Source organism: Microtus ochrogaster, unplaced genomic scaffold (genome assembly GCF_000317375.1).
Source record: "Microtus ochrogaster isolate Prairie Vole_2 unplaced genomic scaffold, MicOch1.0 UNK104, whole genome shotgun sequence".
NCBI classification, from domain to species: domain Eukaryota; kingdom Metazoa; phylum Chordata; class Mammalia; order Rodentia; family Cricetidae; genus Microtus; species Microtus ochrogaster.
The window spans coordinates 436,748-460,796 of record NW_004949202.1 but is presented as its reverse complement, the minus strand read 5'-3'; the positions used below and the strand labels follow the sequence as shown (position 1 = coordinate 460,796).

The 24,049-nt window shown below is 50.8% G+C and overlaps 1 protein-coding gene across 9 annotated transcripts in view; it reads right to left on the bottom strand.

The window, feature by feature from the left end:
• Sema4d (semaphorin 4D) overlaps nucleotides 1–24,049 on the bottom strand; it is a 99,991-nt gene that overhangs the window by 2,414 nt on the left and 73,528 nt on the right. For 7 of the 9 annotated variants that reach the window (XM_026778082.1, XM_026778083.1, XM_013355206.2 and 4 more), the window contains 10 exons: nucleotides 23,429–23,522; nucleotides 22,449–22,562; nucleotides 21,425–21,576; nucleotides 20,210–20,385; nucleotides 19,966–20,122; nucleotides 18,765–18,987; nucleotides 17,529–17,644; nucleotides 14,277–14,449; nucleotides 14,153–14,196; nucleotides 10,475–12,747 (listed from right to left, as the gene is read on the bottom strand). In XM_026778082.1, coding sequence (XP_026633883.1) covers nucleotides 11,822–12,747; nucleotides 14,153–14,196; nucleotides 14,277–14,449; nucleotides 17,529–17,644; nucleotides 18,765–18,987; nucleotides 19,966–20,122; nucleotides 20,210–20,385; nucleotides 21,425–21,576; nucleotides 22,449–22,562; nucleotides 23,429–23,522 — 2,175 coding nt within the window. In that variant the 3' untranslated portion in view covers nucleotides 10,475–11,821. Of the gene's footprint in view, nucleotides 1–3,161; nucleotides 3,372–10,072; nucleotides 10,280–10,474; nucleotides 12,748–14,152; nucleotides 14,197–14,276; nucleotides 14,450–17,528; nucleotides 17,645–18,764; nucleotides 18,988–19,965; nucleotides 20,123–20,209; nucleotides 20,386–21,424; nucleotides 21,577–22,448; nucleotides 22,563–23,428; nucleotides 23,523–24,049 lie in introns of those variants that run through there. The other 2 variants (XM_013355207.2, XR_001229509.2) reach the window with 2 other exon arrangements.

Below are 24,049 nucleotides of genomic sequence, written 5' to 3'. Positions count from 1 at the left end.
GTAGACCAGGCTGGTCTCGAACTCACAGAGATCCGCCTGCCTCTGCCTCCCGAGTGCTGGGATTAAAGGCGTGCGCCACCATCGCCCAGCGCTTTCTGGATTCTGAAAACAAAGCCAACAGCATGTAAAAAGGCACCAATGTCAGAAGGAATTTCATGGACATGAGCCCATCCAACATGAAGAACAACTACTAATGCCCAGTGGTCCTTCAGAATGCCATGGGAGCCCTAACTTGAAGCTCAGACTGCTGGCCACAATGGGGGAGAGGGAGCTAGTTCTTCCCAGCCATGCTTGGGGCCCTGCAGACGGATTCTGACAGCGTAGTGAGCAGCGCGGCCCCTCCAACTATTAGAATCACTTCACTCTGCTGCAGCTTTGCGGGACCTGGAAACACTGGGTGGCACAGATTAATACTGACCTGTCCTAGCATGATTGTATCCTATGATCCTTGATGCTAAAGTATGTGTGTGTGCGCGCGCGCATGTGCATGCGTGTAGTAGCTTGGGTATGGCATTGCCATCCTGCATCTTCATTAGCTGCTCACCTTGGGCAAATCATTTGCCTTTGTGGGCTTCTGTCTCAGCATCGGTTATTTCTTCATCCTTGTAAATTGGCCTCCCACTGCCTGGTGCCTCTCTGGTGACTGTAGGTGCTTGCTAGTGCTGCCCTAACTCCCCGTGAGAATTTGAAAGTCACAGGCCCCCCTCTGCTGATTCTGGTTCATCCTGATGACCAGGCATTAGGCCATTGCTCAGATGTGGACAGTGAGTTGGAGTTTTCTCTAGACCCCACTGAAGGACAGCAGAGGATCTTTTCTTTCAGAAGCTGCAGGAGACCCCGAAAGTGGGCAGTTGCGAGACAGCTGCTGTCCCAGGACAACTTCACAGCAGAGCCATGGGGCAATCAGTGCTGGATCGTCGGGGTAAGGGAGAGGTAGCATGCTATGGCTTAAAAGACTGCCCAATCAGGGGCCACCCTCCCTCTGCCCTAGCACACAAAAGGTCTCTGGGTTGAGTACATAACAAGCAGATTGAGGGGACATTCAACACTGAAGGAGGAAGCCCTGCCCTTGCCCAGATTAAGTCTCTGGATCTCCAACCCAGCTAAGCCTTGCTGTGCCCAATATTTGTTCTAGGTCTGGGCTGCTGCTGGGTTTTAATGCTGAGCCCCACTTCGGCTGAAACAGAAGACTCATTTTGTAAGAGCCAGGGGAGGAGGAGATTGTATTGTGCTCAGTGGGAGGAGAGCCTGTTCCTCAGTACCGTGCACAGTATCACCTGCAGGGGGCTTTTGAACTCCTCACCCTGCAGTTCTGACCCTGGCTTCCTAGTGAGCCCCAGGCCATGCAGATGCTACTTGGTCCACATCACGTGCTTTGAAAAAGACTACATGGAGAGAAGAAAATTGGGGAGAATGAAGTCTGTCCATATTGTGGAAGGCAGATGGCCAGCTGTGAACCAGCAGAATGCAACAAAGCCAAAGCCTTCATCTCTAAAAGGCCCCTAGGCTTTAGAAGGTGGAGCTGAGACCACGCATGAGGAAGTAGAAAAGTCAGAAGATGACAGGAAAGAACAAGGTAGCTCCCTAGGAGAGGTCCAGCTCTCGCATCTTGGAAAAATTCTGAGCAGTAGATGGAAAATAGTAAACACGGTCAAGAAAATGCCCCAGAACTGGAGGGCAAGGGCTCCCTAACTAATGGGCCCTAGAAAAGTGTGAAAAGGTCAAGCCATTTTAAATTGTAACTGTTTGAGAAAACAAGCTTCCAGAGATTAAAGAGGTCTCCGTTGACAGATATACAGTGAGATTGTCTCAAAGGGGGGGGGATCAGGTGACGTGCCCAGCACCACCAGTGACCTCAGATGCCAGGATGTGTGTCTGGACTGCCTGGGTACCCAGCTAAACTAGCACACAGGGATCAAGCTTTGAAGGTGTTTACCTCCACATCTGTTGTGAGGTGTGCCACAAGACAACGCATAAAACAGCTCAGTAGAACACACAGAACTCATAGAAATCAGACCCTTGATCCAACATGAAGACACTGGCTTCAAAGTGATGCAATCCCAAACCAGGTGTGGTACAAACCTGTAATTCCATCACTCAGGAAGCTGAGGCAAGGGGATCACAGGAAAGCTTATTTGGGCTACAGAGTGAGGGATTGTCTCAAAAAGTGACACCTTGGCTCTTCTGGGAAGCAGATGATGGAAGGTTGTAGGTTCGAAACAAGCCAGTGTGTTTAATGCTCAAATGAGCACCTGGTGTTGAGTTTATGGTAACTAAGTAGCCTGCAAATGGAAATCAGCAGACCACATGAGAAATGGCACAGGAAAGAGGGGCTCTGTGTGACACACACACACACACACACACAGAGAAATAGATCAACCCTAGGCGAGAGAGAGACAGAGAGAGAGAGAGAGAGAGAGAGAGAGAGAGAGAGAGAGAGAGAGAGAGAGAGGAGAGAGAGGAGAGAGAGAGAGAGCTCGACCCTAGGCTCTCCTGGTCTTGGGGCTTACTGACTTGGCTAGGATGATAGGCCAGTGAGCCCCAGGGATTGGAGTAACAAGTGCCTACCATCACACCCAGATTTTCTGTTACATTCTTCTGTTGAGAGAGGGGGAGCATACACACATGTTCACCTGTGTGTGGAAGTCAGAGAACAACTTGGAGTCATTTCTCTGTTTGCACTACACGGGTCCCAGGGATCAGACTAGGTCATCCAGCAAGCACTTGTACCCTTTTAGCCTCACAAACCCCATACATGCCAGTCACTTTATCAAGAGCCTCATCTCCCCAGCCTCCACTGTCTTAGTAACCTGAACTCAACTTCCCTTATAGGAGAGTGGGAGGCAGGAAGTGTATAGTGTGTGTGTTATGGAAGTGCTCTGCATGTGTAGCTGTCTGTGTAGTACGTGCATTTGTGTCTGGTATACGTGCATGTATGTGCAGGCATACATGTATATGACATGTACGTACACGTGTGTGGGTATGTTTATAGTGCTTGTGTGTCTCAGTTCACCATAAGGCAGTGAAAAGCTAAATCTTCCTCTTCCCCAGCAGAAGGCAAGTAGGTTAGCCCTCAGACTGAAGCTGCACAAGTGTCTTAAGACGGACCACGCAGTGACAGAGCCCCTAGAAGTGTTGCTGCCGACTGGCAGGAGACTTACCATGTCTTATCACAGTAATTTGAACCTTTGAGGTCTGGTTCTCTGCTGAGGAGAGGACAGAGCAGCTGTATTCGGTGGTTTCTCGGACAGCGTCACGAAGCCAGCTGAGTGCATGGGCCCTGCCATCAGGCAGCATGTGAGTCTGCACAGGTACACACGTCTCCAGGGTGTGTCTGTTCTTCTCCCAGATGAAGTGGACGTCTGCTGGACCTGTGGGCACATAGCCTCTCTCTGCATCTCCACATAGACAGATGACCCTCCTCCATCACTGCCCAAATGAAAGGCCATCTTAGTCCCAAATGGACTGGCAATGACTTGGGGCAGCTTCCAGCTCTGTACCGGTCTGTCCTGGAGGAGCTGAGCCACAAAGTTCCACACCTACCCTTACACTTCTGTGGCTTCCTGTGGGCTTCCTATTCTGACCTCGGGTGCCTTTACTCAGGGCACACTTGCATGACCTGCACCTTCCCGCTTCTGGTTGCTCTGCACCCCTACCCCACCCCAGTGAAGTACCTGGTGACAGTGTCTGGAGGTGTGGTACCTGTTCTGCAGGTATTTGAACCCTAATTCCACATGACCTTGAACTCCTGATAGACCTGGCTCCACCCTCCAGGTAGCAGGATTACACGTGTGCATCACCTCACCATGCCTGGTCCTTTGGGTTTTTATACTAACTATTGAAAAGATGAGCCAAGGGGCTGGAGCGATGGCTCAGAGGTTAAGAGCACTGGTTGCTCTTCCAGAGGTCCTGTGTTCAATTCTCAGCAACCACACAGTGGCTCACAACCATCTGCATTGAGATTTAGTGCCCTCTTCTGCCAGAACACTGTATACATAATAAATAAACAAATCTTAAGGGAAAAAAAAAGAAAAGAAAGAAAAAGACAGGAAAGACTAGCGAGTGTGGTGGTGCACATCTGCACTCCCAGCACAGGAGCCGGCTGTAGGAGGAGGACCGACATGAGTTTACACAGTGAAGTTCAAGCCACCTAGGGCTATATGGTGAGACCATCTCAAACACAAAAATGAAGTCTAAGGTTATGTCTGGTGGCACACATATTTAATCCCAGCACTCAGGAGGCAAAGGCAGGAGAATTTCTGTGAGTTCAAGGGCAGCCTGGTTACGTAGTTAGTCTGTCTCAAAAAGAAAAAAAAATCAAATCTAACAAAGGTCACCTATTTCCACCACACTTGCCCATTCAAGGGGGCACTGTGGGTAGCTTCAACTTGTCTGACAGACAGCATCCTGGAAAGTGGGCAAGGCAGGGACATCCAGTAAAGCAGGGAGGGGGAGAGGCTCTGTGAGCCCAAACAGAAGACCCCCAAGCAGGCAGAAGCTTGACTTCCCTCAGACCCTGAATTATATTATAGGGTGACTGGGGGTTGTCATGTCTGGGGAGTCATGAACAGGGGCTGAGCTCTGGCCCCAGGGCCAAAACAGTTGTGATGGCAACAGGTAACCTCTCTGTTGGTCCTGACTGCATCCTAGAGCACCAAAGCTGTGCTGGAACAGGCTCCACTCCATCCACCACGGAGGAGAAGGCACTCATACATGGTTTACTCGCTGGCCCTGCCCTGGGCTGAAGATGGCCTGACAGTTCAAGCCAGCCTAGTGATGCTGCACTTTGCTCCTGTTGGGTATGTGCTGTGTCACATTGAGCTGGGCAGGCCAGGACCCTTCAGCCAGGCCCTGCCACTTTTGTGTCATCTCCTGACGCACGCACACACCCCACAGGCAGGTCTGCCTGGATTGGGCTAAGCACCTCACCGGCATGAACAAGGGCACCTTTTGCTGGGGACCCTGATTCTCGACAATGCCTACACTTCCTTCAGCTTCCCTGCTCCAGATGAGCTGTGGTCCCCTAGAGCTGAGGTAAGGTCTCTGCCTCTCTCTCTCTCCCTCCCTCTCTTTCCTCTCTCCTTCCTGTCCCCTCTTCATTTTGTCTCAATAAATTCTTTTTTAAAAATATTTATTTATTTATTATGTATACAATATTCTGCCTGTGTGTATGCCTGCATGATGGAAGAAGGTCATTGGTTAAAAAAATAAACTGCTTGGCTGGCCCTCATAGGTTAAAACATAGGTGGGAGGAGTAAACAGAACAGAATGCTGGGAGGAAGAGGAAGTGAGCTCTGACTCGACAGCTCTCCTCTCGGGGGCAGACGCCTCAGAGAGTCGCCATGATTCTCCCACTCCAGGCAGACACAGGTTAAGATCATTCCTGGTAAGCCAGCTCGTGGGCTATAGCAGATTATTAGAAATGGGCTAGTCCAGGAGCGAGAGCTAGCCTAGAAGAAGCTAGATAGAAATGGGCCAAGTGGTGTTTAAAAGAATACAGTTTCGGTGTAATTATTTTGGGGCATAAGCTAGAGCTAGCCATGTGGGTGGCCGGGTGCCGGGGACGCAGCCTCACCGCTCTTGGTGTGCGCCTGCAGATCTCAGGGCCAAGGGCTCCCTTCTATGTAGCCACTCAATGTCTTTCAGGAACCCATATTGGATTAGTCATTCCTCTGCAGATGAGCATCAACCTAAAATCCAACTTGAACTAATTCTTGTTATAACCAAGGGATGACCATGAGACACCAACTCTGGTGGGTGTGTGTGTGTGTGTGTGTGTGTGTGTGTGTGTGTTTAAAGCCCAGCCTCCCCACATCCACCAGCTCTGTCCTAACGTGAGCACAGAAAACAGGAGTATTCTCATGACCAAACCCCCAGGCAAAAAATCCAGGTAGCCCGAGCTGGAACTAACCACCAAACCCCAAGAACAGTAACCTCCAACTTCAAGGCTCCTCAAAGACCAAGTTCTTGTGGTGAAATGAGAGCATGCAGGATGTACTGGCCACAGACCCCATGAGGACAGACTTAAGCACCTATAAACTTAAATCCTGCATAACTGTCAGACATGAAAGATGACGAAGTGGTACTTACTCTCTGTTCGTTCTTTAACTATCCAATTCCTTTTGAGTGCAGAATTAAAGAGAGGAAGAAGGAGCATTAAAAGTGGGCAGTACATCCCCACCAGTGCTGTGCCATCTGGCACTGAGTGGTGCCAACCCCAACAGTGCTGTGCCATCTGGCGCTGGGTAGTGACCACAGGAGGCCCAGAGAGGAAGAAGCTTTGGTAGTCCCTACCACCCAATTCCTTAGCTCTCTTAGAAGGCCCCAAACCCATACCAAAGCTCCCAGTGAAGCTAAAGGGCCAGCTGAAGGGACCCCAGACATGCTGGTGCTCGGCCTGGAGCCTTGCTTGGTAAAAGGGTAAAAGGATTTGCTTATGCCATTAGTAAAAGACCTAAAGTTAGTATCTTAGATTACCAGGGTGGGCAAAGGTATGTGCCCTGTGGTATGCTGTTTGTGTCTATAGTGGCTGTCATGTGTATGGTAGGTAAGCTGTTTGTGAGTGTCTATTTTAGTGGCTGTGTAGGGGTGTGCACATAGTGTTGACTTGATGTGGGATTCTTCTCTGTATGCTGTGATTACATTTAATGAATAAAGAAACTGCTTTGGCCTATAGCAAGGCAGACCTTAGTTAGGCAGGAAAAAACTAAACTGAATGCTGGGAGAAAGAAAGTGAAGTCAGAAGAAGCCATATAGCCCGATGGAGACAGATGCTGGGAACTTTGGTAAGCCACAGCCACGTGGTGATACATAAATTACTAAAAATGGGTTAAAATAAGATATAAGAGTTAGCCAATAAGAAGAAGCTAGAGCTAATGGGCCAAGCAGTGATTTCTGTGTGATTATTTTGGGTCTGAGCTGCCAGATGGCCAGGAAACGAACAAGTGGCCCTCTTTCAACATTGATTGGTGCTTTCCATTGTGGGTGATTTGTGGTGTTGGTGTTTTATGTTGCTATATGCTGTGTGGTGTGTCTGTGTGTATGTGGTATTTGTGTGATGTATGTGATGTTTATGGACTGAGTAAATACTATGTACATGTATGTGTAGCATGGTATGCAGTTTAGGGTATGTGCATTGTAATGTATGGCATGGTGTAAGTAGGATGTATGGTATATGTGATGTGGTATATGTGGTGTGTAGTGTGGTTTGGTATTTGTGGTGTGGTATGGTGTAGTAGATGGGATATGGTCTATGTAGTGTGGTATATGTGGTGTGTATTCTATATATGGTATATATGATGTGACACAGTATTGGTGATGTGTGTGGAGTGTGGTGTATGTGGGGTGTGGGAGTGTGTTGTGGCATGGCATATGTGATGTGTGTATGGGATGTGTGTGGTGTGGTAGATGGTGTACATGTGCCAACCCCATGGCAGCCGGCAGCAGGACAGAATAAACATGAACCTAGCAGTTACATCAAGACACCTGGGAAGCAATCGCAGTACAACATGGGGCAATACAGTAGCTCCAGTCCCTAAGGAACCGGGCTGGGTCTACACAGGGACCTCAGTGCTGTGCTGGCCCACACAGACTCAGACTTTCTAAAGGCACCAGGAAGGCAGTGCCAGGTCCAGCGAGCTCTAGGCTGTGGGCAGCCTGGCCTCCTCGGCAGCCTACCCTGGTCATCTCACTTACCACAGCAGGGGTGTCTCAAAGCCTCTCAGACCCTGGGACATACTCACCCAATCCAGATGACACAGAGGCCCTGGGTGGGAGCAAGGGCAGGAGACTAGCCCCGAGTGCAAGTCTAACTATCTGACCCCGATCAACCCTCTGGAGGGGAGAGGCTCCCCAAGATAGCTCAGGGTAACCAGCAGAGCCAGTGTGAGCACCAGGACACAAGCCAAGGACCTGAAGATTCCCTATCCACCCTCTCTTTAAGTCTCGTGTTCTAAAAACAGCTTGCCAGGTCTTTAATCAGCCAGCCCCAAGCCATTTAGAGCAACCATCAGGCAAGCAGCTGCTTCAGGAAGGAGAAAAACCCAGGTCACGGCTCCCGACCTGCCCTGCCGTGCCCTGCCCTGGGCTATAGGATAAGGCTGTGGTTGCGCTGGGAGAGGCAACGGCAGTCTCACCTGGCACAGCTGCCTTTGCTTCCTCAGCAGACACCAGAGACAGAACCCAAACACACACTGCTTCTTGTAGAAAAGTTGCAGCAAGTTCAGTCCGAAGCCCCATGAGCCTCTGCTTCAGACAGAGCTGTCTGCAGACCCAGGCCCAAGCCTGCCACCTGCGCAGGGACAGCAGCGGCCCCTGCCCGTTCACACCGCCAAAGCCCACCTGGCCACAACCAGCCAAGCACAGCACCAAAGCTTACAATGCCTTCCCGTGAGCTGCCTGGCCTCGGCAGAGGACAGGGCAGGAAAGAAAGGCCCCAGAGGTGGCCAGTTTGTGGAAAGGACAAGAGAAAGAGGGCAAGGGAGGGAATGTGTTCCTGTATCTGTTCAAGACACACACACACACACACACACACACACACACACACACACACACACATTGTATGCATGCGTATGAGTGCACGTGTTTGTATGTGCATCTGGAGGCCTGAGTTATCAGGAATTATCCTTACTTCTCCACCTGAATCACAGACAAGGTCTCTCAATCAAACCCAGAGCACAGCTACCTGGCTAGTCTTGCCAGGCAGGATGATCTGGGGATCCTGTCTCCACTTTCCGAGGTTGGAATCACAGGTGGGTTCTGGGGATGAGAACCCTGGTCCTTAAGATTTCACTGCGAGTACTTTAACCACTGAGCCATCTCCCCAGCACGTGCTCAGTCCATTCTGAGGGGTTGGAAAAGGAGCACGCTCCTTCCCAATTCAGTTCTCAGGTACACTCTGCCAGAAGTACTCAGGTACCAGTTCTTCTGGTCCCCACAGTCCCCAGCTATGGTTCCTAGTTCCTGGTGTTCCCTAAGTCTGGCCATGAGAAGGCTGATGGAAGTGTATGAAGAACACATCTCCAGCCTCTCACGGTAGCTCTGAAGTGGTGAGGGCAGCGGTGTTGCTGGCAGGAGTAGATGGAGGTCGTGTAGGCCCAGCCTCAGCGGTACTGTGCAATGATCCTTCTATATACTGTAAAGATATGCTGCTCTCAGAGCTGGAGACATGGCTTGGAGGTTAAAGCCACAGGCTGCTCTTCCAGAGGTCCTGAGTTCAATTCCCAGCAACCACACAACCAGCAACCCATACAACCATCTATGATGAGAACTGGCCTCTTCTGGCCTGCAGATACACATGCATATATTCTGTATTATATATACAGAACACTGTATATATAATAAATAAACCTTTAAAAAAAGATACGCTGTTCTCATTGTTAATAAAAAGCTGATTGGCCGATGGATTTTGGGGGCAGAGAGAATGTTGGGAAGAAGAGGGGCAGAGTCTCGGGGGTTGAAAAGAGAGGCCATGAGAAGCAGAGCACACAGGATGGGAAGTATGGAGATGAGGTAAACGAGCCCCAGGCAGCACACAGATTAAAAGAATGGGTTAATTTAAGCAGTAAGAGCTAGCTAAAATCAGTTAAGTCTCTGTGTGGTTACTTGGGCAGTGGCTGGCAGGTTGGCAGGACGAAGCTGATTGGCAGTCTAATGAAAAACTCCGCCAACACAGAGGCCTGGCCATGTGAGTTAACACAGTTCCACTGTCCTGCTGCTCAGGTTGGTGACTTCCTACAGTTGCACTGTCCTACTGCCACAAACTGGTGGCTTCCGACAGCTGCACTGAGAAAAGGTACCAAGTCATGTGGCTAAGCACAAATAAGAATTATGGGTTAATTTAAGTTGTAAGAGATAGTTAATAATAAGCCTGAGCTAATAGGTCAAACAGTTTATAATTAATATAAGCCTCTGTGTGTTTTTTGGGGACTGAACGGCTACTGGACGGGGCAGGACAGAAACTTCCATCTACAAATATCAATAGGGCTGAAAGTATAGATGCTGAACCAAGCCAAGGTAAGGCTAAGTGGTGAGCAGTAAGGGACAGCCATGGACACTTGGGCCCTCAACTCACCTGTGGCTTGGCAGAAGAGGTAGAAGGTTCCCAGCGCCTGCACCTGCTGTGCCTGGTCACTCAGGAAGGGTGGCAGCAAGGTAACCCGCTTACGGCTGCTGGGCCCTGAGGCCAAGGCTGGCCAAGGACTTCTGGGAGAAGACGAGTCAGGGCCCAGACAGGACAGAGAGGAGGAGCCAGGAGGAGGAAAGGATTTAGGAGATGAGGCTGTGAGGACAGAAAAGAAGGCACTGAGGAATGAGGAAGAAGTCATCAGAACAAGTCCCATGCCAGAGAAGGTAAAGCAAGAAACAGACACTTAGGGATGAGAAAAGAAAAGCAACGAGGCCGACCCCCACCCAGAGCCATCACCCGGGGACAGGAGGCCCACACAGCCTCCACTAAGGAGAGGCTGGCCCAGTCAACGATAAAGCTTCTGGTTTATTTGGGTACTTTTCAAATGTATACAGTTCAAAGTAGAAAAATAAAAACAAAGTAAATCTTATAAACACAAACGTTTACACCGAATGATGAGACCATGGCATGCTGAAGATGAGCGTCTACCCGGCACAGGCAATCCAGAGTTCACCACTCTCTACATGGAATGAGTGCTCCACACACACTGAGTGAGAAACAAATGCTAGGCTCGTACCGCCCAGTCACATCCTGAAAGACACTGGCAGAAATCAAGCTGCAGCAGCGGCCGCCACTCGGGATGCTGTGGTCACTGTCCCAGGGCTGGGGGCCCAACTACCCGATCCATTTCTGTCTTGTCTTGCGTGAACAGTCAAGGCGGAAGTCCAAGGGCAGTGATGTGAGATGTAATGGAGGGGAGACAGGAAGTGATCAAGAACCAAGGTTGTCCTCATGAAGGCTCCATCCATCAGGCAGCAGATCTCAAACAGCAGCAGGGCCATCGGGGTACTAACCCCCCTCCCCATACAGGACCAGCTCAATCGCCACCCAGAGCCACTGGGCCACCTGCCCTTACTCAACACCCACCTTGCAGATGTACGGCAGGAAAAAAAAAAAAAAAGCACAGAAAGACAATCTTGGAAAGTGGTACTTCCTTCAAAATGTGTAAGATTAAAAGACAAAAACAAAAACCCACCAAAATAAAGGGTGAGTGGGTCCGAGAGACAGTTTCAGGCCTACATTCCTAACAGCAGGAAAGAATGCATTTAGCAAAAATAAGTCTATCCCTGAGAATCTTAAGCGACATAAGCCATATTTTATCTCCATATATAACAAAAATCTAGAAAATGCTCATCTTTTCATGAATATTAAAACAGCTCCTTCAGTAATTAAAAAAAAATGGCCTAAGACATCAACAAAATCAGAACAAAAAATCCTAAAAAATAATTAAGTGAAAGAAAGAGTCCGTGCCAATCTGGACAGCAGGTAATACATTACCAATCTGATAAACTAAAAGGTCATTTCCAATCTGGAATTAAATTATCTTTTAGTGGCTGCTATGAGTAGGGGAAGAGGAAGGTTTACTCTTCTCGGCCCACAGAGGCGGCCATCGCTCCCCAGCACACAAAGGGCTCAGGTTCATCTTAAATAAGCGCTCCGACGACTGCAGGACTTGAGACTGGAATAGATATTTGTTTCCCAAAAGGACAAAGAGGGACAAGTCACAGACTCAACCCAAGAGAACAGAGACAAAGGACTGAGGCTGGCGCACAATGACAAGACTCGGCTACTGAAATGGGCTCAACACGACACTCTCCACAAAGACTGCGGGGCGCGGCCTGGGGTGCCCCGGCGTCAGTCCCCATCAGCATCCGAATCTGCAAACTTCAGTTCGCATTTGACATCGAACGGTTTGTCCCTGGCGGAGAGGTCATCGATCCGCTGGGAGTCCTCACGGTCTGTGGGCACTTTGCTGGTGATGGTGTCCTGCTCGGTTTCATAGCCAGTGTCCAGGGCTGGCTTGGGCTGGTCGCCATTCTGCTGTGAGAAGCTCGCAGGCTCCACCAGCGTCTCCTTCACACTCTGCTCCAGGTCAGAGAAATCTGACTTGGGCTTCTTCTTCCCAAGCAGTACGGCTGAGCGGAATTTTAAGCACTGTCCGGGCAGGTAGCCCTTGTAACAGTTGTAGAAAAAGAGGCAGAGGAAGAGGACAAAGATGAAGAGTAGGAGGGACATGAGCAGGCGGTTGTCACCGGACTTAAGATACACCGTCTTCTCCGAGTGAAGCTGGGGGACCGTGTTGATGACCATTTTCGGTTCACAGGATGTACCGGTGGAGGAGGACTTGGGAGGTAGGGTAGCAGCCCTGGGGGAGGTTGCCCACAGAGCCGGGGTAGAGGGAGAGGACCCCTGGGTAGATGCCACTGGCACTTTGGAAGTGATCCTACTACCTTCTGTCTGAACGGCCTGGGAGGCAGGCGACGTGGGGGTCTGAGAAACCACCTTTACTTCCAGGATGTGCTTGGCAAGCAGCCGAGAGACTGTGTTATTCTTCACCCTTTCCTCCGATAGGCACTGATACACGCCACTGTCTCCCTCTGACAGGTTGAAGATGAGCAGGTGTTTCCTGCCCACAAAGCCATACTTGGGACTCACAGCCTGCAGCTCGCCATTCTGGAACTTCCACACGACCCGAGCCAGGTTGGACTTTTGGAAGCATTTGAGTTCGGCTATGCCACCGTGCTTGAAAAAATGCTGATGGGAACTTTCTTTACTCTTATCTGGAACATCAAAATAAATGTGCTCAGCATCAACAACTCCGTCTGACGACTCAATTGCTCTCAAAAACAGGTTAATACCCACAGGACGACAGAGAGTTTCACCCTCTGGAGCCAGATGGAATCTTCAGGACCAAGATGAAGATATCCGAGACCCGGCAGCAGCCCCCAGAAATGAAGAATTCGGTGACAGCTCTGAGAAGTCCCTATTCTCACTCTGTCCCTGCAGAAAGCTCAGCAGGCTGGAGGGCTGTGCACTGGTCAGCTCCTCCATCTGCAGTAGTACCCAGGGTCAGCTGCCAAATGATGTGCTAATGGCTGAGGTAGGCCAGCCAGCAACCAGGGACCCTCTTCTTACATGTCTGTGACATGGCTGGTGAGGGGAGGGGGCACAGGGCTTGGGCCCATCTGACCTCATGTACTGGGAAGGCAGATTAGAAGAAGCCCTGCGAGATACTATGTCTACCTCTGGTCACGGCTATTCCCCAATGGCCAGCCATCAGTAGTGGGACCCCCAAGAGGACAGGAACTAATTTTAAGTGTGTCTTTTGTTGGAAATACCAGAGACGGGGAAAAAGTTTGGGGTAGGGGATATTTGCATATATAAAATGACACCGCTATCTTTGGAAGGGGACCAAAATCTAAATATGAAATTTCATTTGTAATACAGTGACACCTTATACAGGTAGCCTGGCGGGAATTTTGTACAATTTTCTGTGTGCGAGCCAGAAGTCTATCAGGTAACAGTTATCTTTTTTTTTCCCCCCTTTTTTTGAGCCAGGATCCATCATTTGTCTGGTACTTGCTAAGCCAGCTAGGCTGTCTGGGGCCAGCAAGTTCCAGGGGTCCACCTGTCCTGCTGTCCTCAGGTTTGGGCTCACAGGCACAAACCACCATGGCCAGCTGTTTTACATGAGTTCTGGGATTGAAGTCAGGTTCTACAAACAGTCATCTCTCCGGCCTTGAATTATTTTAAATGACATTTTACACATGAAACTACCATTCTAGTGTAAGATTTTTCTCCTTGAAGTATGACCCTGCAACAAATGTTCCCGAATCCCTGGTTTTCAATTTGGGCTGTTTGGCCATACCCAAGGGCTCCTCCCTTCTCATTCTTAACAATCCCAGGTTTAGCTTAAGGAGCCCAGCTAAGCAGAGGAGCTTGGTGTGGGGCAGTGCATGCCTTCCAGTGACCCGACACACCCTGTGTGGCTTGGGGCACTCTTGCTGGAATCACAGGGACAGAGAAAGACCACAGGTCATCACAAGGAGAGGTCACAGGTCTGCTGCATGCCGCCTGACCTCTGTTCAGGGAGGAGAATGGAAAACAAAGGCACACGAGCGGCGTGGAATGGAAAGACCGGGAACTTTGACATCCTGAGCAGCAAGGCAAAGGAGGGCCACTCACCCAGGCACGAGGATGTGTCACCACTCATCTCTTGAATCCAGGCCCTGGAAGACAATAGGCGCCCATTACTCTCCAGCCTGTCTCCAGGGCACATACTTACACATTGTCCCGTCTGTACTCATACCTGTTGGAGCCCACGGCCTGGTGCAAGGTAACACAGGCCCTGGCGGCTGGGCTCCAGGCACAGTAGGGGTCCCGCGCCAGCACACAATCCTCACAGCTACCGTGCTTTCCGCAGAAGGCCAGGGGAGCCTGGACCACTCCCGAGTTGGAGCCAGCATAGACAAAACTCTTCCCCTGTGTGTGGGAGACAAACAGCAGGTGTAAGGAGGACTAGGCACTGGTGGGGTTGCCAGCTTCTCTACCAACCCCGGGGAAGGCACGGCGCACTCAAACACTGCAGGAGGGAAGGGCTCCCTGGCTCAGAACAGGTCACAAGGCCTCACCACCACGACCTAAAGGACAATTTCCTGATTAGTTTCATTGTCAACTTGACACACCTGGGCAGAGGGAACTGGCGTTGAGAAATTGCCTATATCAGATTGGCCTGTGGACACGTCTATGGGCCATTTGCATATCTGCTAATTAAAGCAGGTGGGTTCAGCCTGCTGTGGGTGGTGACACCCTTGGGCAGGTAGTCCTGGGCTTTATACGACAGTAGCGAAGCAGAAGCCACAGGGCCAGCCCGTAAGCAGCTTCCTCCGCGTGTTTGCTTCAGTTCCTGTCCCGGTTTCCCTTACTGATGGACCTGGAAAGGGTAAGCTGAAACAAACCTTGTCCTCCCCAGGCTGTTTCTGGTCAGGGTTAATTATTACAGCAACGGAAAAGCAAACTGAGAGATAAATCTTGTATAAAAACACATAGGCCGGTGCACTGTGTCCCGGGAGGACTCAAACAGCACCTGAGGATCTGTAGGGCCTGGGATCTGACATCACCCTTCCACATCTGGGCTGGCTCGGGCTGAGGGCACCGGATTTCTGCACCAGCCTCTCTTCCGAGAAAAGACAATTCTATCCCTCTTTCCCCTGATTGAAACACTCCCTCCTAGAGGTCAGAGGGAGGTTCACAAGACTCAGAAACTAAAGGAAACTTCAGAAGCTGGAAAGTTGTAAGATTCACAAGTCCCTCTTCCCCAAGGTTACGTAAGCACTAAGCAACCGCTGGTCTGGCGAGAGGAAAGACCTGTCGAGCAGCCTGCTAGCTGTGTAGAGAGAGAGCTCTACGGATGCAGCTTCTGGAATGCTACTTGTGCTAAAGTAGGTTGTTTGTTGACGCAGCTACTTCTTCTGAGTCACCCACACTCTTGTAAATAATCCCTCGTTCATACCCTTAGGTAACTCCCCCAAACTCACTGGGTCCCTGAGCTAGATTGGTCCATCCGTGGTGCCCTCCCTGGGGTAAAGAGACTTCTGTGTCTGGAGAAGCTCACAACAGCCCTCTTCAGCTTCCTCCCACTCCCAATCTGATACCCGTACTGCTCTCCTGGACTTGCGGTAGAGGATACTGCACTACAGCTAGAAGCCAAAAGGCACAGCCTTCAAAGGCCAGTCCCGTCTCACAGGCGTGAAAGTACACACCTGTGATAAGGACGAGTCCTTATCACTCATCTCTGAATCCGGAACGCCAGTGTGACCACACTCATCGACGTCGTGCAAAGAACAAACAGAAAGCAGGCAAATTTCACCCAGCAAGAGACACTGTCATGTGCTCTCTGCTTGCCTGTATTTGTGAGGGAAGAGTCACCAAAACCAGTCATGGTGCTGCAGTGTAGCCACACAGAGCTCAGTCCCTGCCAGGCACTGACGTCCAGGACAGCGACATGTCACAGCACTGGCTGCAGGCCAGGTCCAGCTACCCACCTGTGCTAGCAGAAGTGCAGCACACAGGTAAGTGACTGATGGCCCCTTGCTATCTGTGGTGGCTATCTCCCTAAAGGGAACTAAATCACAAACATGGGGGCCCAAGGATATGCAGTCCATAGGGAAAGACAACGCCAGGCCAGAGTTCAAAACCAGCCAGGCATCAAAGACGAGGGTACGGGCAAGAAGCTAGCACTGGCACCTGAAGCCAAAAGGGTGACCCAAGACCTGTCTCTCAGTGGATCACATCAGAGTCCTGGCAAGGACAGGGAGCACCTTGGCAGATAGGCATGGAGCAAGGCAGGTGGCATCTGTCAGCAGGGAGGTGCTGGCCCTGCTCCTGGTTTTCTCTGGGTCTTGTGCTTCTCAAACCCAATCCTCCACACCTACGAGGCTCATGTCCTCTTAACAGTCACATTCATGGAAAGCTTACAAACACAGAGATCACCTTATGAGGACCATACAGTGAGGCCCAGAAACACATGGCAACAACGCAGCACAGCCAAGATCTGGGAGAGCCCACATTCTGTACCTTACTGCCCTATCCTAGCTGTAATATGTGGTGGCCACCTCTTCCCAAGGCCAGTGGACAAGGGACAGCAAGTTCCCAGGCCATTTCTATACAGTCCACCAACTAAAGGGCTTTATACCTTCTTTTATTTTTGCAGTGGGGTCTCACTTGGCTCAGGCCAGCCTTGAGTCCTGATCCTCCTGCCTCCCCCTGCCAAGGCCTGGGACTACAGGTGTGAAGCACTATGTCCCATTCAGGGGCTCTAAATAAATAAATAATTTATATGTAATTTATTTATGTATTATTTTTATTTACATATTATTTGTTTATATGTCTCTTCACAGCTCCCCCTCTCTCCACAGCCCTGGCTGTCTTGAAAAACACCATGCATACCAGACTGGCCTTGAATTCATAGAAATCCACCTGTCTCTCTGCCTCCAGAGTGCTGGGATTAAAGGCATGCACTACCATAACTGGTAGAGGTTTACATTTTTAATTGCTTGAGAATACATTTTAAAAATGAGTATTTTATAATCTATGAAAACTTTAGGCAACACATAGTGTGGCTTCCACAGGCTGATTTGACCATCGTTGTGTTTCGATGGCTCATAGGAGCCAGAGTACCAAGCTGGGCACCTGAGACTGAGACTCTGGCTGCCAAGCCTGCCAAGCCTGTCAGTGGATGTGCTGGGAGCTCCACAGGGTGAGCTGTTACAAATCAGCACACGTACCATGTCCCACAGCACAGTCCACATTCTCTCAGGCTCGAGGCACAAGGACGTGTTTCCCCAGGTTAGAGACGACCCAAAAGTGCCAGCTACGGGCTCTAGTGGCTTAGTCCTCGGCTCTGCCATGCCTCCTTCCCAAGCTATAGATCCTATGGAAGAATGCTGTCAGAGTCCAAAGGCCGGCTCATCTAGGCCAGAGGCTGCCGAATTTTGAGACGCCATCCCAGCCAGTCCTCCCCGTGAAGACAAGCAGCCGGGTCCGCCCCAGCTCACATTACCTTCTTTGACGACAGCAGCAGAGTCTGGATCGGCTCATAGTCCTGGAAGAGCTGGGTCTCCTCGACAACATGCACCTCTTTCCCAAGGATGACAGCTTTATGTAGAGCTCCCCGGTCTGCAAGGTCGAAACCCAGGTCAGCAAGGAGGGAAACGCTTGTTTTAAGGGTCACCTTACTGCAACCTAGAATCACCTGGAAAGAGCCTCAGCAGAGAAACTGCCTAGATCAGGCTGGCCTGTAGCATTGTCTGTGGAGCGCTGTCTCGATTGTTGACTAACATGGGGAGACCTCACCCACTGTGACTGCACTGCCCCCACAACAGGTAGTCCTGGACTATGTAAGTGAGGGAAGCTAGCTAGGTAAGCATAGGGCAACCCAGCAAGCTGGCAGCACGGGTGCTTTCATTTCTGTGCTCTTAACTGTAAGTGCAATGTGACTCGCTACTGAAGTTCCCGGCTGACTTCCCGAAATGGTGGACTGTAACTAAACACACCCCCTTCCTTTAAGTTGCTTTCAGCCAGAGCGATAGGAGAGGAGACGCCAACCTTGACGGCGACCACTCATAATTCCGCAGGCTCAAGTCATTCCCTCAACAAGGCCTTTGCTTTAGAAGTGGAGAGCAGCACTTGGCAAAATAAATAATCAGGAGCTCAAGTTACAAGAACTCCAGCTTTCCCACAAAGCATCACCCTTGCCCCAGGGTGGATGCCACCGACCTTCACCTGTAAGGTCACATCCTGACACCTGAGTCACATTCGCTGTAAGGTGGCTGCTGTTGCAATCCACCTGGCGAGACTAGGCCCAGACAGGCAGGCGAAAGCAAAATGCTCAAGTCATTTGGGCAGTGGGCCCTGGGGCGCTGCCAGCTGCTGAGCTCCAACTCTTCACCACCATCCCCGAAGACTTGTCTGGAGTTGTGCCGCCTCCTAAGGCTAATCAGGGCAGAATGGAGCCTGGCTCCTCCTAGACGGGGGCAGGGTCTCCCACTGCCAATGAGGAAATACCAGGCCAATCCCTGGTTCCATGACAACGGGAACTACTTTGTCCCACAGGCCAGGACTTGCATATGTAACAAGTGCCCCAGGTGCCTGCTGATAGTCACAGAAACTCAGAATCCCAGGTGCAGGGATGTCTCAGAAATCCCTTCATGCTGTCCCAAACCTTTCGGGCACTTGGAGATACCAGATCCGCCCATAAATGACCTCGTGAATTTCCCAGTCTTACCAAGGAACCCACCTGTGCTGATAAACATGACATCGTAGAAGGTCCCATCCAAGGCCTGGGTCCTGTCTACCACTATCTGGGTGTAGTTTACATCTGTTTTTATTAGCTTGGGTCTGTTGTCTATCGGGGTCACCGAGTCGTCCATCAGAGGGTGGTCTTTTACAAACTGCAGTGTTTTGTCTGGGAGATTCAGAGAGCTGGTGTAGTTGGCTGCCCGAGCCTCACTGTCGATGCACTGTGGGGAAAAAGCAGCGTGATAACACGCCCTCTTAGCTCCAACTGAGCACAGAAGAGAGGCTGCATCAGCAGCCCTGGAGGGCCACAGTCACGCTTCTCCAAAGAGGAACAGGGCTGAGGTGACCTCCGGGGACAGGAGCAGTGGTTTTAAGGCACAGCCACATTGACATAACTGTCTTAGAGCAACAGAGGAATAAGGTGTCAATAAAAACACTCAGCAAACCTCTCCAATTCAAAACACTCGCGAGAAGAGAGCATGCTAAATATTGATTAACATGTACACACGCACATGCACACGGGGAGAGGTAAAGGGGGGTGGGAGGAGGAAGGGGAAACCAAATTCTAAGTAGCACAAAAGGAAAAGGGGTTGGAATTTTTTTTCTTTGTCCCAGCTCCTTAGCCATGTTTCAGTGAACACTGCACCCCACCAGATTAACCGGGGGGAGCCACCCACAGAGAAGCTGGCCCCGAGGGAGAGCTTCAAGAGCCAGATAGGGCACTATCTAAAAGCCACCCCCACACACCCATTCACCACATGGCGACAATGTGCAGGCAACCCTAGAATTTCCTTTGCTTTAAATTTACTATATTTAGGAGGCCAGAACGTGACTCCTGTTGTCTAACGAACAGGCTGCCTCAGGAGATAGCCTAGGCTCTGCTGACAAGCGAGGTTTCTTTGTAGAAATCGGGAAATCGAGTGAGCCTGCCATTGCGCAATGTCAGTTTCTCAAAAGAACCCAGGCCAGTGGTACTCTCTCATTTGGGCAGCATGTGGTGAGCCCTGTTCACGTGGAAGAGATCAGAAAAGAACAAGCCTCACTCTTCAACCCCAGGCCCAGCAGCACTCGGCCCAGTGCAGAGACTCCTGTTGCCATGCAACCGGCTGCAAGGAAGCTCGGGAATCTGCAGTCACAGGCTTGGGGCCGGAGACCCAAAGGGAAGATAAGCCCTCCCTGGAGCCGGGAACCCTGCTTACCGCTCCAGGCCGGGGAGTGGGCACCGGGCCATTGTAGCGCACCCATTTGGTGTGAGATTGCTCCACCGTGGCACTCTGCATGTATTTTCCACGGGAGAAGACTGCCTCCACTGTGGCCAGTGAATAGGCACAAACCGCTGACAGACCCACATTGTTCCTGTGATGGGGAAACCGTGAGTGTCAGGAGGTAGCAGATCATCACGGGGAGGGGGGCAGCCCCCAACTGCCAAGGGAACTAACTTACAACTGTGGGGTGAAGACGGCATAGATCACAGGCTCCTTGAGGCCTGGGGCCCGCAGCACAAAGACATCTTGCAGTACGTTGAAGACCAGGCCACTGTCTGGCCTGGAGCAGATCAGCCTGGCCTTTAGGAAGGAGGTCCACTTCTTCTGCAAAGTCCGAAGGCCGCCCTGGTCTCCCTGGAATGCCAGAGACAGTGCGTGGCAGGGGCAGCACAGATGGCCAGCCACACAAACAGCCAGTTCATACGCCCCCACCCACCGGGCTAGCCCAAGTCTGTTGCAGACGTAAGCGCAGTGCTACTGCCATGTGGGCTGGGATCACAGAACACAAGAGACACGTTCAATGACAACCAAAACAACCACATCTGTCACCCCAAGTGTCACACAAGTGGTACTGGACCTGGCTCCCGCAGCTTTCTGAGCTGTGACCCACAAAGGAGCATATAAGAGCTGGGCAAGTGATGGGTGGCCTCCTTCCCATCACAGACCCCGACCCATGCAGACCATGGGGGCATGTGAGCGCACCACTGAGAGACCCTTTCAAGTCCCCTCTGCCTGCCTGATTCTAGACAAAGTTCTAGATGTTTTTCATTTTGAGCGAGCCAATGACTGAGAGGCAGTTTATGAACTGCAGACGACTCAGGGCTGGAGAGAACCACTTGCTCCCTTCCTGGCCTTGTCTCCTGTAATTTCAATTACCCGTGATTAGTCACACACATGGTAAGGATTAATGCTTTCTTTTCCCCCTTCAATTTCTTTTCCTTTCATGTTTGTGCACGTGTGGTGCGCCTCCATATGGATTCACGTGTAGGTGCATTTGGAGGCCTGAGGTTGGTAACAGAAATCTTCCACCTCATTCTTTGAGACAAGGCCTCTCAATCAAACTCAGAGCTTGCTGATGAGGGGAGTCCCTCTATCAGACCTGTTCCAGGCTGGCATTACAGGGGTCTACCTGCAATCCATTTACATGGATTCTGGAGATCAGAACTCTGGTCCTTTTGCCTTTGTGGCAAGAATTTTAACCACTACCCCATCTTCCCAATCCTCCTTAGAGTCTTAAGAGAGAAAGCATCCATACGGCTCTGCCACTTTAATCACCGGCCATTGTTCCATCTCCCACTGAGCCTCAATTCCCAGAGATAGGAATCTTGGAATAGCAGCACCTGTCTGGGACTATGGGTGGGAACTGGGCCTGGGGAGAGGGCAAAGCACTCACCTTGCACACCCTGGCGACTCGCGGGATCATCAACTTGAAAACGAACTCGTACTCCACAGACACCTCCGTGAAGAAGAAGTAGACCTTCTCATCATCACCCTCCGTACCATCTGGGCTTTTCTGGATCACGTCCGCAAAGACGAAGCTAGGCTCTGCAGAGCAGTATCACAGGATCGGCCCTGTACACGAAGCCACCTTGCCACCTCTCTACCTGCTCCCCACGATGTCCCAGGCTGGCCAGTGCAGCCGTAGGTGCTGGAGGCGTCCCTTCTAGGATATCTATACGGTGCACATGTCACACTAGTAAACTCCAGACCTGGCAGCTGCCTCCCTCCTCCGCTTCAGCGCGGTGCACGGAGGATGCTACAGAGGAAGCCAGGGGGGCCTCCTACTGAGCTGGGCTGCAGAGCCAGCGAGCATCTGCTGACTTAAACAAGAGCCAGATCAGCCAATGTCAGCCACTGGAGGGATACCAAGACTCCGTGTCCTGGTGACGTCCTATTCCAAAGAGGAACTGGTTGTCTCCTACATATTCAGACCCCAGGGTCTGACTCCAGATCAAGGGGCTGCATTCAAAAAGACCATGATCTCACTGGCCAGCATCCCCAAGAAAAGACCCACAAGTAGCCACCCCCATCATCTACACCCTAAAATCAGACAGCAGACATGCTTGTCTCTCAGTAATAGAACACCTAAATACACCTGCCCTGACCCCAGAGGCTCCCCCTTTCACATCACACTGGAAACTGACCACACCCTGAACCCTATGTCTGCTTTCTTCCCATCAGAGCTTCATTAAAGATTCCCAAATTGATTTGGGGGTGTGGTGCGACAGAAAACAGATTTAAAACAAATCTAGCAGATTGTTTTAAGGGTCCTGAGCAGTTCCACAGAGTTTCTAATGTCTAGGATCCAACATGAGCCACAGTCCCCAACCCCACCCACTCCGCTCCCCATGGTATGGGGACAGGCAGAGGAAAAATGAAATGGCACACCCATGAGGCTAGCAGCACACATTTCTTACCATTGAGCCACGGGATGGCATATTCTGTCCTCAGGGGGCTATGGGAGGAGTTTCTAGAAATGATGGGTTCGCTGCCCAAGAAATTATACGATGTCCCAGAGTAGAGCTCTCCCCCTGCAGTGGAGAAAAGGGAGTAGAGAGGGGAAACCCAATCAGTCCTTCTGCCTATGGAGGAGGCTGGGGATGATTGTTTAGCATAAGATCTCGACATTAGCCCAGGCTGGCCTATAAGCAAGCCTTATGCTCCCACCTCCACCAGGTATCATATCTCACCAGGCTACCATGATCTATTTATACCCTCATTAATCCCTCGGAGAAAGAGTCCTCCCTGACTCCTGTGATGCCTTTCTGCTTCCTACATCAACATTTTTTTCTTTTACCAGGACAACCACAGTCGTCACATTTAATTAAGTTTTTCTAGGTTAAAGGGTCATAGGCTAGCTAACCACCAATGAGAATTCCCACAGCTGAAACGGACACTCCTCCGCGTTCAACACCTTGGAAAGCCATCCTAAGTAGGAAGCACTTTAAGTCCAAAGAGATGCTGAGGCACCCACACTGCCAGGCAGCATGGGCCAGCCTCCCCTACTTTAAACATACTCTGAGCACGACTGTGCGCCAGCTCACACGAGGCCCGTTTTATAATACAGTACTGAATGTCTTACAAAGTTCCCTGGCTATTGTACACTGATGGTGAAGATTGAAGCTGGCTGTCAGATCCCAGGGGAACTGTCCCATACAACAGCACATACCCACCCGCCTCTGACGTGCGAGACCACAGCAGGAGGCGCCACGGCCCCAGGAGCATCTAGGTGGTGTGCACATGGGATACTGCAGTGGAGCCTGAATGATGAGCTCCAAAGCTCACACTGAGGGGCCTGTGCAGTGGGACGCTCACCTTCTGTGAGAGGAGCTAGTGAGTGTCCCAAGTGGGCCACCATAAACTCAGAAAGCGCAGGAGCCCCAAAGGCAGGACTCACCAACCATGACTGACGTGTAGCTGTGGGCAGGGTCGAAAGGGCATCTTCCTTTGCCGTCTTCATTTTTTCCCAGAAACTTGAAGGACGTCAAGTTCTACAGTGGAAGAAAAAGAAAACATCTGACCTTTGGATGCTGAGGACACGTGCTTACACCATGAAGTCCAAAAGTGGGGAGCAAATGCACCCTGACCATGTGGGTCCAGCACTGGGAGCAGTGACGCCTGAAATACATCTCAAGCATATGAGAGAGAACCTGGGCCGGACACAGAGTCTCAGCTTGCTCAACCACACTACGAAATGGGCAACACAAACCAGACAAAAACCATGGAATCCTCACCTCTGTTCATCCACTCCCAGCAGCACCAGGATCCATTCTGATTACTAAAGGCAAAACCAAGTTCGCTACAACAACATAGGCCACGCCGTGCTCTAAGCTGCCCCATCATATCCTATAAAACAATGGTTTCCAGGCTGCGTCTTGCCCTAGGAGATTCCATTTACAAGGCTGGACCTGCACACCACAGCATCCACCCAAAACAAACTGATAAGCAACTTATTCGTGGGAAGAGAAAAGGGAGCCACCCTGTGACCCCATCGGGAGGAAGTTGAGAGTCATACATT